This window comes from Hippoglossus stenolepis, chromosome 13 (assembly GCF_022539355.2).
Source record: "Hippoglossus stenolepis isolate QCI-W04-F060 chromosome 13, HSTE1.2, whole genome shotgun sequence".
In the NCBI taxonomy this organism is placed as follows: Eukaryota; Metazoa; Chordata; class Actinopteri; order Pleuronectiformes; family Pleuronectidae; genus Hippoglossus; species Hippoglossus stenolepis.
The window spans coordinates 3,348,099-3,366,842 of record NC_061495.1 but is presented as its reverse complement, the minus strand read 5'-3'; the positions used below and the strand labels follow the sequence as shown (position 1 = coordinate 3,366,842).

Genomic DNA, 18,744 nt, shown 5'->3' with positions numbered 1-18,744 from the left:
ACTAAAATGTTTGGTTGTAACTTTATATAACTACACAAACTGGGTTTAATGTACATATAAACCTCAGTTCTGACAAGTACAACTATATAACTTATTAAAAAAACTTGACCAGTTGTGCTGTTTAAATTGACGTAAACAACCCAAACTCAGGGTTTAAAAGCGTTCGCTACCTCGAGACTCCATATCCCAGAAGTCTGTGCGCCGCCTAAGTGATGTCACCTGATAGTGAAGAGGGAAGGGTATGCTAATGTTTACAACCGTCGGGCTGTCAATAACTCGATCGGAACAACGGATCGATTCGAGTCTCTAATCGCTCCGTGTTCGCAGAGACGAGGGACCAGTGGTGCGAGCTCAATGACTCCTTCCCACGTGCAGGTGAATATAGATACATATCGATTGGAAGCAGCTTGTTAGCGCTTAGCTCTCGGGATGTTGGTAAACAAGCTGAGCGTATAGCACAGCGATGCTAGCTGCTAGCTTAACTGCAGACATGGTGGAGCTGGAAGCAGCTGCTGGCAACCACACTGCGGTTCAAGTGTGTGGTGAACTGTGTGTGTGTCACAGTTTGTAATCTGCATCTAAAAGCCGAGCTGGAGAACATGTGATTCCAGGGACTGAGGAAGCAGCTCATTTACACATGTTGGAAAAAACCCAGCTGGGAGCTAACGCAGTCCACTGCTGCTCTGGTTCCCACTGAGCTGTTGACTATGCAAATACCCCAGTGTCTCCTGTCCCCCCTGTGGCAGGCCCCTGTTTGCTGTGGACTCCCCTGCTCGGTGTTGGCTGTGCACAGGGACTCCGAGCTGTCATCCAGAAACACCACAGGTGACCTTTCAGATTTGCACCTTTTAGCTTGGAAATGAGATGTGTACAGAGATGTAATTGAAAAGCCCCGGGTAATGATGTTCTGCTTTTATTGTCTCCTATGATTAACTCAGTGATTGGTTCGCTGTAAGACTCCTACACGATCACATGCTATTTCCAACAGGCTCTAATATCTGCATGATTTCCGAGGATGAGACACACAGATCTCACTAACTGTAATGTTGTTGTCCTCATCTGTTCAGCGGTAGATCAGCTGTGAGCTAGTGTCTGAGTTTCGGTACCTAAAGCGTATTTGTGTTCATTCATGCCTCTGTTATCAGTGTCCCGATGGAATGGGTGTTCATCATGAACCGGATGAGCTCTCAGGGTAGCTCTGCAGCCCAGCGCAGGCGGATGGCCCTGGGGGTGGTGATACTCCTACTGGTGGACGTCATCTGGGTAGCCTCCTCTGAGCTGACCTCAGTAAGGACTTTGTCACATTTGTCATTTGTCATTTTTCCACACCTGGGTTTCAGTATGAGATGATACAATAGGAGTGAAATGAGAGAGGGTGTGTTGATGTGCCCGGGGATGCTCTGGGATCAACAGACAATGATGTGAACCTAATCCTATTGTTTGTGTTTTGTCTTTGCCCCACAGCATGACATATCTTAGTTGTCCTTACAAGAGCTTGATAAAGTATTGAATTACTTAATACTTACTGTAAACACTGTCACTCCATTAAATAGGAACGTTTATAACTCAAAATCCATATTTTACATTTCAAACTTAAACATCTTAACTGGATGCTGGCTCATTTCTGGAGCCTGCAAAGACTTCAGCCTCTCACAGCCCAAATAACGTTTTGCAGAAAAATAAGAAATTACTAGACAAAGAAAGAATAATGACTACAGCCGCCATATAAGTTTACTGGACTAAAAAGAGCAACTCGTCCTTTTTATATGTTGTGGAGTGTTGCATAATGATAACTAAATATCAGTATTACGGGGACCGGGCGAAACGGCTCCATGTTGTGTGCGTTTTCTGCACCGCGGGAAGGATAAACGCGTCATTTCCTGTGTTTGTCACGCAATGCCAGACCACGCCCACTACTCATGCATAACTGTCCAATTAAAGTTGTAAAACTAGGCTTACTTCCTGTTGCCATTAGGTGGCGCTATCACTAAATACAGACTAATAGATCTATTCAGGTCGGGGCTCTGATGAAGAATTAGCAATTTGGGGCCGATTGGACGATGTTCAGTGGAGTTAAAACAACTTCATTCTCACACTAATGAGAGCACAGACCTATGAAACTTCAAATATACGTGTAAACTCTGCAGCAGAAGTTTATCAGCTGACCGGTGGTTATTCTAACAGTTTCCTCCCGATTGTTTCTGCAGTACATTTTCAAACGACAGGAGTACAACAAACCCTTCTTCAGCACGTTCACCAAGACCTCCATGTTCGTGCTGTACCTGCTGGGTTTCCTGCTGTGGCGGCCCTGGAGGCAGCAGTGCACTGGCTCTCTGAAACGCCGCCACTCTGCATTTGTAAGACGTCAAGCCACACTCTCACCACATGGGGGGGCAGACTGCTCAAATGTTTTTTTTCTTTGCAAGCATTTATTCATCAGAAATTCTGAATCAGGATTATTGGTTTTAGCCTGTTGACTGTTTCGATCACATCTTTGTGCAGTTTGCTGATGCGGAGGCCTACTTCGCACCGTGCACCACTGACACTACTGTGAACAACCGTTTGGTATGTAGTTTAATTTCAGAGTATGTGATAATTCTACCTGCAATCTAGCGGTTTTTGTTTTTACCATTTCCTGTTCTGTTGGCAGGCGAGGGAGCCAAATCAAGCTCACAGAAGTATCCATTACTCTAAAACAAAAACTAATATCTCCCCTTCTCTTCCACTCGTGTGCAGAGTGAACCACTGTATGTGCCTGTGAAGTTCCAGGATGTACCTGCTGAACAATCAAATTATTTGACTGGAGATTTTCAAACTTGTGAGTACACAGTTTTCTTTATTGTCTTGTATCAACTCTTGTATTAACTCGGATGTCATAAGGAGCTTTGTCTGATATCTGATTGATCATCACTGTTAAGAGCCACTGTGAAACAAGTGCAGTATTCAACATGAGAAACCTTTTTTTGAAATTCAATAAAATAATAGTCTTGCTACAAATACAAATGGAGCCTCAAAATGTAATTTTTACATTTCCTGTGGTTGGGTTTCCATTAATCTACTACTCTCTCCATTTCCGCCTCCCAGCAGCTACCAAAAAGCAGCGGGTGCGTTTTAGTAACATCATGGAGGTGCGTCAGCTGCCCTCGACTCAAGCTCTGGAGGCCAAGCTGTCCCGCATGTCCTACCCTGCTGCCAAGGACCATGAAGCCATGCTGCACACGGTGGGCAAGCTCACCATCACTGATGTGGCCAAAATCAGCTTCTTCTTCTGCTTTGTGGTGAGTGGACTCCAGCTGGAATATTTACCTTTAATTTAACTATTCTTTATGATATTTTCAAGTCCCTGGGTCCCTTGAAAATAATAATAATTATTTTTAGAACCACTTGACCTGTCTCCTTTTTTATGCGCTGTCTTCGCTTATTATAAAGCATAATTAATAACTCAGCATTCTTTTTGTTATTTGCAAACCAGGTGGCAGAAATGTATTTTGCGTGTACTTGTTTGCTAATTGAACCTCACAAGTTTTTGTTTAGTGTTTGTCGTTTTGTTCACGCCTCTTTTTGTCTTCCAGTGGTTCCTCGCTAACCTGTCCTACCAGGAAGCCCTGTCCGACATGCAGGTTGCAATTGTCAACATTTTGTCATCCACCTCAGGTGACTACGAATTTCATGATGCCCAGTAAAATGTACAGTTGACAAAAGGAAAATGGGGAAAACTAGTCTTGGATGAGTTGTCTATTAAACCCAAGGAAGAGTAAATCCACTGCTGTGACTGGTCTGTGTCAGATTCCATTGTGCTCTGACACATGTTTCTCTCTTCAGGCCTGTTCACGCTGATCTTGGCAGCCATATTTCCCAGCAACAGCAGCGACCGTTTCACCTTGTCCAAGCTGCTCGCTGTGGCTCTGAGGTAAGTGCTGAGTGAGCGTTTTGATAGAAGGGCTGGGATGTACTGTTTCATGCTGTTTCTCAATGCTCACTTTGTTGAACAGTAGTTTTCAATATGTCTGGGGATCTTTTATCATCATTTTCACAAATCCCATGAAAAGAATAAATCCAACAATAAACTGTTATATATATTTGTTATAGCTATTGCTATAGCTTTGTTTACCTGTCAGTTCAAACAGTATCTCTCTTATTCAGCATGGGAGGTGTGACGCTGGTGAGTTTCTCCAGCATGGACAGCCCTGATGAGAAAGGTGTCACAGGTAACCATGGTGACAGCGAGTATCTGTCACTCACACACACATAACATCACTATTGTGTAAATTCTTACAGTTTGACTCTTTCCTAATGCACATTTCTATGAAGGTTCCTTGTGGTCGCTGGCCGGGGCGATACTTTACGCTGTCTACATTGTCATGATCAAGAGACGAGTGGATCGGGAGGACAAGCTGGACATTCCCATGTTCTTTGGTAAGAAGATACTCTTTATATCTTGTTTAAGGACCAGGTCAGACTTTCATTTGCCACAGAGGCAGCTGTGCCCAGAGGCATTGTATCTTCAGGTTGTCCCAGATGTGTGCTAGAATGTCCATAGTCCATTTCAAAGCTGTAAAGAAAAATGTGTGTGTTCAACAAATTGTGGTAAGATTTTCTTTTTCTATAGCTTCTAAGATAATGCTTATCAATCTCTGCAATGTGTTGAAACCCTCAGTTAGCAGAAACATGTAGTTCCTTGTCACCATCTTGAATCCGTGCACTTGTAGCAACTACAGCCAACAGATGTTGTCTTAAGAGCCGTGTTGGACCCCTGTGTGTCTCTCAGGGTTCGTGGGTCTGTTCAACCTGCTGCTGCTGTGGCCGGGCTTCCTCGTGCTTCACTACACAGGCTTCGAGGCCTTCGAGCTCCCCAGCCAGCTGGTGTGGACTTACATCCTCATCAATGGCCTCATCGGCACCGTTCTCTCCGAGTTTCTCTGGCTCTGGTGAGTCACACTTCTGGCACCAGATCATTACAATTCCTATTTTATATAAAACGTTTTTTATGCTGTTAATTGAGTTTCCATATAGATGCTACGCTAATGAATTAAAGTGAATTGATTTGTTGTTGCTTTCTGTTTACAGGGGCTGTTTCCTCACATCCTCTCTCATAGGAACTCTATCATTGAGCCTCACCATCCCGCTCTCTATCATGGCAGACATCTGTATGCAGAAGGTAAGTGTCCCTTCAACAGGTATCACACACTCTGTGCCAGAGTTTAAAATAAGGGTTAAGATCATGTTTGTTCAGCATCTGCAAAACTTCAATTTGAAGTTAGGCAAAGCAGATGAAAGCTTGAATGGAACTCAGTAAAGTTCATACGTCAGCCAAGACCCAACAGTCCCCTCGGCTAATAGTTTGTTTGAATGTAAATAAATTAGATAGATCTTATTTGCAATTTAACTAAACTGTTCAAGTATTTGTTTATCAAGTTACAAATCAAATGACTCGTAAACCTAGAAAACTTTGCTGGAATGATAATAGTTGTAACTAGTGACTTTGGTCTGTGTGTGTGTGAACAGGTACGTTTTTCTTGGCTGTTTTTCGCGGGCGCGGTCCCCGTCTTCCTCTCCTTCATCATTGCCACGGTCTTATGCCACTACAACAACTGGGACCCCGTGCTGGTGGGGCTCCGGAGAGTATACGCCTTCATTTGCAGGAAACATCGCATCCAGAGGTATTTAACACCCTGGTTCTCCACTGGGAAGTCATGTGACAAAATCCACTGTGGACTACGTTAACCACTAATTTCCCCCGATTGTCTTATCTTATCTTAACCACATTTATCAGTGTGCTTGCAGACACAAGTATGTCCCATAACTACAAATTATTTGTATTCATTTTAACCTGATTCAAGCAGCCATTTGTTCCAGTACCTTTCGAGGTAATCGAAATCCGCTCCTTCCAAAAATCTTCTTCAAGGTTCATCCAACCTTTTCCAACCTCCTCAGGCCAACAGGAGGAGTCATGTGCTGGAAATTGGTCGTTTCAAACTGGGAGAAAATTGGACAAAAATACAATTTGATAGCTTTCTTTAGAAATGTAGCATTTCGTACGTGTGAATAAACCAAGGCCCTGTTCGCACCTGGTATTAAAACGCAGCCTGAATGTGTCTTCGTCTGTCATCAGGTGTACATGCTTGACTGACTATTCTTCTTTGAATGCTTGTCCCACTTTGGTGAGGGAAGAAAGTAGTAATGACGACTGTGGTGACGATTGACAGACTGTTCTGTCCACCCACAGACTGCCAGAAGACAGCGAGCTGTGTGAAAGCCTTATCCCTCTACACACTGTCTCACCCCACGAAGGAAGTCTCTGTTCGTGATCCAACCGTCAGACACAAAGTAAATCATCACTCAGCCCATACCTGCATGTTAGTGTATGTGTGAAAGAAAACAAATATCTCTGGGCGAAAAAGCAGCGTCACACACACACACAATTTGCTTAATTGAAACATGGGCAGGTCTAAAAGGTTAAAACTCTGATCTCTTGTCTCATATTCATATTTTTTTATAGATTATATTGTTTACAATACATGAAGGTTTCAATGCTGATGCACTACTAGTAAATTGTTTTCTTTGTTCCACTAGGTGGCGATGGTGGATCTCGCTGAGTTGACAATCTGGAAGCTTTCAGAGACATTGAACTACCCCAGTGCCTCCTATTGAAACTATTTATTTTCTACAGTGTTGAGACGGCCCAACCAATTCTACAATCTCCTTTTTTTTTTTTTTTTTACGTTCACATATCAGCCGTCATGGACTGAACTTCTGATTTCTCCTTTTTAATGTTTTCTCTGTGAAAAGAAACTCTATGGTACTCAAGGTGCTGGACATGATCAGTGATTACTGTAGTGTCATGTGACCAAATGAAATGGTAAATGTTGAACTTGATCTTAACACTAACAGAAGTGGAGCAGTAGTGTGTGTGTGTGTGTGCGTGTGTGTTTGTTTGTGTGCGTGCGTGTGTGTGTTTGAAAACCTTGGAATAGAGCTCCCATCACTATTTTAAGGACGATGTAGCCTCTTTGTACTGGACTTTGTATATTAGTCCCTTTTTTGATACTTGCTGCTTGTTTGGAAGTTCATGCAGATGTAATGCATTTCACAGTCTGGCCCTTTGCACACTCACAGAGCAAACCCAGCCTTTCCTGACGGTGTGAGACGCACCAAGGCAGCATATTAGTGAAGCGCCTCCTTGAAGTGTGCACTGTGCTGCGCCACACTCTCTAGATTCAGCACCTGGATGTGCAGGAGTTTGTGCAGTTTGACTGATTTCAATGGGCTAATCGTGTCTTCAAGCTTTTCTAATCAGCCACGTGATGCACTTCATATGATATCTTAGCACATGTGACCACTTTCTTTTCATGGCCAACGATCAGTTAAAATTAGAAATGCAGTTTGAGTTCTTGTTACTCGGCCTCAGAGGCTTTTAGGCAGTTACAGGATTGTTCAGCGTGGCCTCTGCATGTGCTGGAAGGTATTTTCCAAGTTCAGACCTTCAGGCGACACCAATATTGTCCTGATGGGATTCAACATTTTTCTACATCTTGCTTTCAAAAATACATATTTTTGTCAGTCTGTCACCAGCCTGTGTTGTTCTCTGTTGACTGAGTTAGTCTGATGCTTGTTACCTTGTCTAACCGGGACTGAAACAGGATTTTAATACCTAAATATTCAGAAATAATCAGCCATGGCACTGACTACTTATTTCTCTTGAAGTATTTCTTATAAAAGGCACAAGGGGGAGATGTTAACATGTTTAAAAACTTGATTTTCACTGGAGGGGGAATAATTAGACAGAATCAAAGGAGATTCTTTGAGCTGCTAATTATCTTCTCCGTTGCCAGTTTAAAGGAACTCTTTACCTCTTTACAAGAAAACCAATAGAATCACTTTAGTTAACGACAGCTCACCTCAAAAAATGTAACTGTTGTTTTAGCCGCAAATTATTTAAAGTCCAAATTTACTTTTTAATGAAGGAAATGTTAATTTAAGAGTCTAGACCAATACGTACAATGTTACTACTAATAATAAGCTTTTTTAAATTCTTGCAGAGGGTTAACGGCAATAAGCAATAAAATATGAATCAGTGAAAATGAATGCAAGTGGGTAAAAAGTAATGAAATGTTCAAATCAAAATTAAAGGAAGGAACCCTGCAGCTGCAGTCATGTTGGGCAAGTCCATTTCTGGAGAGGGACCATTAAGGCTTCTGCATTATTTTCTTCTTCTTTAGTTTAATGCCGTCTTGCAGTCAAACTACAAACGGTTGATTTCACTCTGCAAACGAAACCAAACCGCGGCTCAGTTGGATCCAGGCCTCTTCTGGTCGGACAAAGGGCCAGCACCAAATAAGCATCATTACAATGACAGTTCAACGTTTAATCAAACATTTCATTACTTGAACATTTTAGAAATCAATCTTTTACGTCATCTTTAGGTGTCGAACGCTACAGACGAGCGATGTTCTTGTTTTGTCTTTGTTCCCCTGACAGTGCTGGAGCGTGGAGACAAACTGTGACAGAGACAATGAACTTTGTGTTGAACAACAGGCCGTCAAAACTATAAGCTACAAAACGTCTCGCTGCAATAATGGTTCGTGCTTGGACGAGAGCTTTTCCTCTTCAAATGGGTGTCTGTCCACAGTGAATCATGGGCAGAGTGTGGATGTTTGTGAACACTACAGATTTATCCTCTGAGATTAAGTCTCAGTTCATATTCGATGTATTTTTCTAAATGATACCTGCAGGAGGAAGGGTTTGCCTCACAGTCAAATTCTCTTGTAGTTTAGATTAGGTCACATCAGTTGGGACAGAAAATGATTTATTTACTGTTTGAGAGTTTAATGTGACGAAAAAAAGCATTTCTTTAACCAGCCTCAGTGTCTGTCATGTGATCACAGATGTATATATCACAGCACAAGGTGAAATGTAAATGTTAATCCACTATTTCTCATGTTGTTTGCATAAAATTCTACAGAAAACTATTTTTTCATCTTTCAACAGTTGTGCTTGTGAAATCCTGCATGTGATTTATTTTGTTTTACTCAGGTTCTTTGTTTTCTGAACATTTTCTGTGTCACTAGCGAGGACGACCAAAAGACGGCCCAGAGAAAAGGGCTGTGATAGCAACTTCCTTTTCATCAGCATACACTCTTGAATAATCCTATAAGTTTGAATGTGTTTTTGTACGTACACTGCACTATTAAAATGAGTTGCTCTGAATCACTGCTTCAAATGAAGTATATCTGCAGAAGATGTTGCTCATGTAAAGGTTTGTCAGAGAACAACAGCATTATTTGCATGGACAATATTTGCTGTTGTCTCTTTTCTGTCATTAACAAGGGACAGTTTGGGGTTCAGTATCTTGCCCAAGGACACTTCGGCATGCAGAACGGGGGAGACTATCGAACCACCGACCCTCTGGTTAGTGGACAACCCTCTCTCACACAGATGGGGCCCAAGACCCCTACACTGGAAAATCAGGAATTGTCCTTTAATTCAATTAAATTGTATTTGGATAGCGCCAAATCGTAATATACATTATGTCAACATTCCAGATTTTAAATTAGAGCAGAATTAATAGCTTTAAATTCGGCATCGCGGTGGGTTGAGGTGAAGTTGAGGTAAACATTGATGACGATTGGGGAATGAAATCAAACGTGACAAAATGCTGTGTGTGGAAAAAACTCACTGTGAAACATCTACTCATAAAATACGTTACATGGCAGAAAGACAGAGGCCGAATGCTGCGGTGGCACAACTTGGCCGTCGGCACAACAGGAAGCCAAGAGCTCTGAAACAAGAAACACAGGTAAGAACAAATAGAACAGGAGCTACTGCAAATAACTGAGAAACAAATCCAAAAACCAAACACAGGAAAAACAAATAAAAGTCAAACATATTGACTTTAGTCAGACTCTACATCACCTGATGAAATGTGTGATATTAATATACACTCCTCAAGGAAATTAAATAACCTGTAACTAAATAACTAAATATTTGAATACACTTACTTTTGTACTAAGCGGTGAACAGTAGTATCTTTTATTGATATAATTTATTTGCTTTAAAAAGCCTTTGAACTGTTTTGCTTTACTTGCAAAAGAAAAGCTCTCTTGTATTTGTACATAGTAAATATTGAAATGTTTGTGTTTATTCATGAAGATATCTGTTCTAAATACTAGACCCATAGCTTTTATCCTTTGTTGACATCTTTTGTATTTCACAATAAGCAGGGTGTTTTAATTTCTAATAAAGATGTACTGTAACATTTCTTTATAAGCATTTATTTCAAATGTACTGCACCATGTATACAAGCTGGTACTTCAGTCTGCCCACCTCGAGGTCCCCTGACTTTCTCTCTGTTCTCCACCCATTCACCTGCTTCCAACACGTATCAGTATCCAAACTCCACTGCTTTAAACAGCTTCATTTTCAATATATATTCAATAATGTCATTATAAAAACACCATAAAGATAAACTTAAAAGAAATATACACTTATTTGCAATAAATGCAATTCCTCGTTGTGTCCTGAATCACACAGAAGAGGGCGCCGCACGCTCAGAGATAATAAGACCTGAGATCAGTTGTTAAACACACATGTGGTTTGCCCACAACCTAGCGAATACACTGTAGTTTTGTGTGTTGTGGTCTGAGGCCAATGAAGTGATAATGTTTATATTTCAGAACAATTATGTTAATGCGAACCTGGATTCTTCACTGATCATTCAAATTTAACTTTTTAAACGAGTTTGACATATTTAGATAAATGTGCATTAGATCTCCCGGTAACCAAATATATATGGAGACACCGACCTACAAGGCTGAAATGTAAAAATCCTGCTAATAAATTCGAACCTTTTTTCAAGGTGCATAACAGCAGAAGTCAGACGGTTGTAAGAAGAGGGTGGAGGATGATGAGTCAGACTCGTGGTGTCGTCTGAGGCCTGAATGGTCGACAGGACGATGCTTCCCACCTTCTTCTGTTTCTACTCTTCGGAGACCTGCACACACAACCTCCTGTTCGACGGCTGCAGACGCTGTGACACCGTGTGGCTCGTGGTTATAAGCAGGCTGTAGCAACTGTTATTCAACTGATCGGTAACTAATGTGTACACCATGTTGCCGCTCAGGTTCTCAGGCTCAGGAGACAGACAGTGTCCCACTAACAATTCTATGAAGACATCTAGTAAAAACAAGGATTTTGTTTGTTATTTGCAGTGTTTCTGTCTTTCTGCCTTGTCACGTGAGCCCGAAGTATATGTGGCACTGCAGCATATGGCTGTAAGCGATCTTCAGCAGGTCGTCTTTTAGGGGTCAAAGGGTCATTGTGGTGGTAAGTGTGTCCTTTCCACGGCACATTGTAGTGAAAGGGGCTCTGTGGAGCAAACGTAGGTGTAGATTCAGGAGAAGACGTGTTCCCTTCAATACTAAACAAAGAATGACATGTTCCTTCTTTATCATTAACACGTGCTGTGGTTCGCAGTTTTCGCTCTTTAGCGGAAAAGTATTCAGAGAAATATTTCAGGGTTTGTTTGCAACAAAAATGTCGGGCAGCTTTTAAATGAGCCGTCACATAGTGAGTAATGATTCACAGTTTAAAAGTATTAATCATAAAACAGTTTGGAGTTTCAAATTTGTGTGTGTGTTGTGATTACTTCTGCGTATCAGAGCTGTGCGACACTGATCTCAGCTCAGTCCGCTCTGACTGAGCCCTTTGTTGCGGCTTCAAAAAAAAAAAAATCGTTCTCACTTCCTCTGGCCGCCTGATGAAGTTCTTACTTTTGATGAAGTGAGAAGCACATGTGTTCCCTCAGTGGTCAGTGGGGATGAAAATGATCCTGATCATCCTGCACCATTTAGCCATAAAGTGCAGCTGTCCATCCGACATGAGCACATCTGTGAAAAGCTGAGCCGGCTGAAAATTGGAAGACAAACTTACGGTCAGCGGTGCCATCGGAGATTTGCCCCCACAGATGCTTTTCCCACCGCAATAATGTGTCCCATTCATGACACATGGTTACAGCGATCATAAACTGGATTCAACAGATTGGTGTAACTATTTTGTGACTCGTTTCTGTGAATTTTTACAGCAGCCATTCAGGGATTGTATTATCACACTTGGGTTTTATGAACAATGTCAACAGTTTTCATAGTAATCAAAGATTTTAATGTACGGATAGTTTCCCACAACCCCGGAGCAGCAGTTCTCATTGAGCCTGAAATACATGACCTTGTTGACCTTCCTCCCCAAAGTCCACTACCACCCAACCCAACCTCCCGACTCTGTCTACAAGCTCTGAATTATAACCTTTGCTCACTGGTGGGAGCACAATGTGACGATTGTGATTGTATTTTAATTCCGATGGCCGAGTGAAAAAAGATAGCTTCCTCTGAGAATGGGCTAGATTTATGGGCCCTGTCCTGGCCGCTTGCCCCACATCCTCTCTGATCTGCTTTTACTCCGGCGACCCCTCAACCCTCGGGGGTCATTAGGGAGCCCCCGAATGGCGCGGCTGGCCGCCAGCCCATCTCACTCTGCTTGTTTTCCAATCAAATCACTATATTTAAACAGGGACACGAGCCCAGGGCCAAGTCCAAACAGACATCTGTTTGAAATTGTTCCTCGCAATTATTTCACACAGAAGTTCTCCCTCTGCACCCCCTTCCACATTCCTCGCCCCACTTTGGTCTTTTGTTTGTTGTTATTTGTTTTCAGCAAAAGCTCCCTCTACGGATTACTAATGGACAGAAAAGAGAGAGAGGGGGCGTCGGGGGTTTTTATGGTCGGGAAGTGCAGCGGTGGCCGGGGTCCGGCTCCTGGAACGACTATCAGAGAGATACGCAGCCAGAGGAGAGCAGAGAAACCAGCGAGGGCTTTTTGATTCAGCACAAAGCGGTTTTCACTGAACACAGAGAAAAGCTTTCAGACTCAGAGGCCTGTGCTGCTGCTGCCAGATCGTATGACGTCTCCATCAAGACTCAGTCCGTGACTTTCATCTCCTGGTGACGCCTGTTCTGACGGAGGAAAACCTGCTAGTCTGATTAGGTTTGTTTTACTCTTTGATTGAGAACAAAGTAAAACACAAGTGAATTTGATTTGATCAGTCAGCGCATATACCTGGTGAACTGGGAATAATCAATTGAATCTCCTGGGAAAAACATTTATTAATAATAATAATAATAATAACAATAATAATAATAATAATAATGATGATGATACCACTGCTATTACCACTACTAATAATAATATTATCAATAACAAAGAATATTGTTATTATTATAATTATAATTATTATTATAGATACTACTAATAATAATAATAATAATAATAATAATGGCTTAATCATATTCCTCAAGTTCCTGTCTTGTTCCTCCTCCTCCTAAGACTTAAAGCCTTCACTTATTTTCTAAATAGACAATGAGTTAAATTACATTTTTTTTAAGAAAGTCTGATTCAGGATGATAATGATGAATCTTATATGAATAAACATGCTTTCCTCATCTTGTATTTGATGTTTGGATCAGAATAGCTGCTGGATGCTGTAACTTGGATGTACGAGCATTAAGCAGAAGTATCCTGCAGTCAGTCAAAATGATGCTCTTAGCCCCCCCCCATGTAGCAGCCGATCAGACGTGTGATAATGCTTTGTCACCTCGAATGGGATGTTTTGACACTTGAGAGTGCTAAAAGCCGAGATATCAGCCCGGACTTTAACACTGTACCCGAGTTACACTAAAAGCAGTGAGTGCGTTTTCCTCCGTCCTGCGGAAGAGATGCAACTTTGAACAAAATACATGTTTGGTCGTCATCCACGGAGGAAAAGATCTGGATTCTTATTTCATTTATGAACGGAAACAGAAACAACTGTGTCTTACTTACATAAATGTGAAAATGACCATCAAATAATACAAATACAATTCAATGGCTGTTAACATGCAACAAGATTGTTGGGTGCCCAGGTAATATTGTAAATCAACATTATATTCAAAGTTATTGTGATTTATTTACTTACGTGTGGTCTGAATTAAATGATTACAGTAAATACGGCTCAGTGCTTGTGGCAACGGACATTTAATCATTTAAAATGTCGTCCTCTTGTTTGCACAGCGTCACCAAAACAACAAACTACACATAAGATAGAGGAAGAAGAATGACAGAAAGGAGATAAAGCTGTTTTATTACTATCATCAGTACTACTCCTATAGTTTTGATTTACTATAATATCCCCACTATCTCTATTAAACTCAACAAGTCATGCTTTTATTTTTAAATTGTATGTTCTTCTCAATAAACATATGAAAATGAAAGAAGGATGCAGTAGTTGCTCAAAATACGTCCCAAAAGTTATCATCAGGATCATATATCATATGAAGAGCACCACAGTGGTTTACCATTCCACACAGACCTGCTGTGTCTGCTAATAGCAGCTTTATTTGGCAAGTGGACCATTATTCATTGTATTGGAGGAAACAATCTGTGTTTTTTCTTGTGGCCCCCTTCCTGTGTCCAGCCCTGCAGAAAGGAAGAGGTGAACATATGATACTCGAGATGGTCCGGCCTCATGTTAATCTCAAGTCCTCTGGGTAACTGGGACTTAAAGGTAACTGAGCCCATACACAGCCTCATATTGTGTGTGCATGGTTTCTCTAAAATGCTCCAGCGTCCTCTTTGTTCCACTGACTTATGACGGCATGACGATCTCCCCTGTGCTGAGCCCTTTTAACTGATTCCAGGCCTGCGTGATTAACCAAAACAAACATGCCAAAACATCAGTTTGCAAAGTTGTAAGGGTTAATACACATGTAGAAGCCCGGTCGTTCCACTGTCCCTCAGCCGTTGCTCAGCTATTCAAATTGTAGTTCTAGTTAACGTCTCCACTACATAATTACTAGTGTTGAGGATGTAAAAATACTGGTCCATCAACATCAGCTGCACGTCAGGTCTCCCAACCCCTGAACAAGGTCGAGAGTTCAGGTCGATAGTGGGAAGACTCCCACCATCGACCTGTTCGTGTTCAGAAGGAGCAGAAATGCTTTCCCAGTGTTGGGAGGAGGTGCTGCTCTGGTCAATGTGGCCTGCAGAAAAAATGTGAGGGAGCCAAACCCGAAGGAACATTAGCGAAAAAACGGAACTGCCCATACTCCCTGTGGTCTCTACCCCAAAACATTTTTCCCACAACTAGAGGAATGCATACAGGAATATTAAAGATTTTTTTTTTAAACAGTACCCGTTCTAAACCTGCCTGTTTGGAACGGACTGTTTGACCTGAGGTAAAGTTCGAAATGATTCCTTCTCAAACTGTTCTACAATACACGGTCACTATTTGTGTGTTAGACGTGTTTTATAAACAATCTATGGTACGAAGGGAAGTTAGACAACTTTCTGTTCATCCTACTTAATTTATCTGCGATGAAGACTTGATTTGGACAGACAGTCAATGGGAAGGTATTCATCAGACAAAGTGAATGCACAGTCATGCTTTGATGCTCAGAATGACTGGTACCGAGCCACTGTCCACTTCCAAGGGAAGGCGTGTGAGGGGGATGAGTGGGTGCACATTCTTTGAGCCAGCTACAACGAGAAAAAGTCTAAAAAGCATAAAAGAGAAGCTCCAAATGTTACTCACCAAAAGCTGAGACAAGGTCGTCCACTCGCTCTTACTCACTCATGAGCCTTTAATCAGAACATCCCCCCGACTTCAATCAAACGATGGCATTCCTCAACAGCCTACTCATGACGAAGTTCTCCCAGCATCTAACCTCCAGTTTGGCCGGCAACAGAGGATAACCTAGGAGAGGTCGGGTGAGGGACTGACCCTGGACTCTTACACCCCGGAGGACGGCCACAATGCCCAGCCTTCATCGCACACATCCCCGAGGCTCTGTGCGACTTGATCATAATTCCTGCACTTCCAGAATTTAGCGGGGCACGCTCTGCCCTTGGGCGAGAGCCAAAGCTCTGGTGGTGCAGTAGGTAACCCCCGACTCCGACACGGGGTCATGTCCCTCTGATCTCAGTAGGCACTGAGCTCGAGGCCGGAAGCCTTTGATGAAGACCTGAGCCAAGCTGGTGCAGAGAGGCACAACAGCCCCAGCCAGTGAATCGCTTTATTATGATGACCTGCCCCCAAAGGTCAAAGAGCAAATAGTGACACACTCCAGTACTTCTCCAAGTGCACTCATTCAGTTCACATTGTAAATGGAGCGTTGTTACGTTTTATTACAGTTTCACGAAAACTATTCAGAGCCACAGACAAACCAACATCATTAAAGTATAATGAATGCAAATTGGTGGAAACTGAGTCATACAAAGTGTCTTGTGACCCGAGTGTTGATATTTTATTTTCCCAATTTCTTCCTCTGAACTCTGAATATATTTAAAAAGATAAAGAGGCTGGTGAGATTATGGTAAAAACAATGAAATACGGTTCATGTATCACTTAGAACCGGTGACCTGCTGAGGAACTCATTTATTCCTCATGAGTAAATATATGAAAACCGACAGATGCACTTTCTCCAGTAATGCTTTCACTTTAGTAAAAATGGTTTTCTCAGTTTTACAGAATTTGTCTTTGTCTGCAGAATCTTCAGACGGAACAGATTTTCTTTGCTCACAGTAACAAAGTAAGGTAATGTGTAAAATCTCACTTAACTGAGACTACATCCACACTAATGAGTTTCAGTTTCCATTTTAAAATGAAAAACGATCTCTGTCAGGAGAGAGTTTTAGCTCCGTATCAGAAGAAACCCCTGAAAATCACCTGGCTCGTCATGTACACTTGTTATACTTGTGTAATGTGTTTGTACGGAAACCAAAGTTGAAACTGGTTTTGCTTTCAACTTTGATGTCTGACTATATTTCAGGTTGAAACTCAAGACCAACCACCCGACACTGCCAGCCCTGCAGGGCCGTGCCACTTGGCAGAAGGTGATAGTTTTCATGATACTCTAATATTACTGCTTTTTCATGAACTATGTTGCTTGGCAGGCAAATTTAAAGGCAAACATTTCAGTCAAGTGTTTCAGCGCAGTGGACCCATTCAAACATCTACTACCACTTGCATTTTTACTGTATCAGCTATTCTCAAGCCCTCCACATCGCATCCGCTCCATGTGGGTCAGCTGAGGATAGCAATCTTTCATCCACTTGCCCCTTTGCCCCGGTGATGCGTGATGTTTTGTCTGCTCGCAGCCATGGCGCGGGGGTGCGAATGTCACCGGCCGACAGCTGACTTCCTCTGAATACCCTCTACTTAACGGGCACTGGCACTTGTGAGCCCGGCGGGGAGACACAGGCCAACTTGGAGACAGCTGAACGGAGAGGAAGGGGATTCCACAGATAGAGATGGGACGCTTCCTCTCCCCATCTCTGACATCTTGGATAACAAGACAGTGCTGATGATTGTGCTGCTTTAAACGGGGAGAGCGTTTAAAGGGACACTTTATAACACAATTTTATAACACAGTCATAAAACACACAGATACGGGGTGCACTTAAAACAACAGACTCAATAAATACAGTTTATTCTGTACTGTCCTGCTTTAGGCTGTATTCGATATGACTGTGGTATAAAAATGTACTTTCCCAGCTTGAAAAAATGTGCAATATAAACAGAAAAACTGAATGTTTTTTTTATTTCTTTTTAAAATAAATCAGACCTTCCTCCTTGTGCCAGAGCGAACTGGAGGAGCGAGGATTGAACCACAGAGTATAACATTAAATATATTCATAGCGAGTGCATACCTCCACAGGGCCAATCATTAATCCTGAAGCTTGTCTAATCGTTTTTTTTTCCAAGATCCAGGCATTCATTTCTGACATATTGGCTAAAATGTCCAAAATTGGCCATGCAATGTCAATTTATAAAATCTAAACCAAATCCACATTAAACTATAATGGATTCTTGCCTGGCTTGCACCCCCGACCTGCTTGGCAGAGGTGTCACCTGACCCCTCAGCTCCCCTCAGCTCTGCGGAGCTTCTCAGCCTACTCTAGCTCACTGTTTTGGTTTGGCAACTTTTGATTTGGTCCAATTTCATTGCTCTCTTTTTCAAGGCAGCATTTTTTTGGGGTAAAAAAGGCCGTGAAATGTCAACTTACTGTGCTGAAATAAAAAGTTAGACTGGAAAACTTAGCAAATATTAAGTAAACATAGAAGAGACAGATTATAGAAGTTGGGTGAGACCAAACCTGGCTCTGCCTCTACTCGCTGGAAAATGGGTAATTATATACTAACAATAACATACTGGTAATAACAACTTTGCATGTATAGCTTAAGCTAAAAATGCAACTCTAGGAGCAGGTGTCTCAACCTGTCACAATCTTGCTATGTCTTTATTTTACATCCTAAATTTAGTGCCGAGTATCGTCAAGGGAGCAGGTTGATCTCTTTCCTCATTCCACATACAGTAGAGGATGCGTGCGCCCTTTTACAGTACGAAGCTCTGGCTCCAGGGCACATTTCTCTTCATTTGTGTGCTTTTGTCTAACCATCACTTTCTGCCTCACTCCCCTCTTGTTCTCGTCTCTGCTGAGACTCCCCCCCTCAGGCTATTTTCCTCCCATCCTCTCTCTAAGAGAATAAGAAATTCCAGTGGCAAAAGCAATCAGCGAGTTTCACTTTTAACCAGTCCCCAACGGACTTTGCTGTCAAATCAAATGTGGTCTCGTAGTACTCTAAATATTCAGTTTAACTATTTTCTTATACCCCACCCCCCGTCCTTATAACCGGGGGCTGTGATGACGTTTCTAACA

At 42.0% G+C, this 18,744-nt stretch overlaps 1 protein-coding gene across 2 annotated transcripts; it reads left to right on the top strand.

Annotated features, from left to right (window-relative positions):
• The first annotated feature begins 195 nt into the window (after window positions 1-195).
• On the top strand, window positions 196-9,207 carry LOC118120172 (solute carrier family 35 member F5). 2 transcript variants are annotated; one of them, XM_035174921.2, is made up of 16 exons: window positions 196-375; window positions 747-825; window positions 1,146-1,287; window positions 2,208-2,357; window positions 2,503-2,565; window positions 2,737-2,818; window positions 3,088-3,278; window positions 3,573-3,654; window positions 3,823-3,910; window positions 4,144-4,208; window positions 4,312-4,416; window positions 4,769-4,928; window positions 5,068-5,158; window positions 5,506-5,660; window positions 6,227-6,327; window positions 6,574-9,207. In XM_035174921.2, exons 3-15 carry the CDS (start codon window positions 1,153-1,155, stop codon window positions 6,306-6,308), a joined length of 1,449 nt encoding a protein of 482 aa, XP_035030812.1. In that variant the 5' UTR covers window positions 196-375; window positions 747-825; window positions 1,146-1,152; the 3' UTR covers window positions 6,309-6,327; window positions 6,574-9,207. The 2 variants fall into 2 exon arrangements, with proteins under 2 accessions (XP_035030812.1, XP_035030811.1); XM_035174920.2 differs by having other exon boundaries at window positions 3,085-3,278.
• Window positions 9,208-18,744: the final 9,537 nt, after the last annotated feature.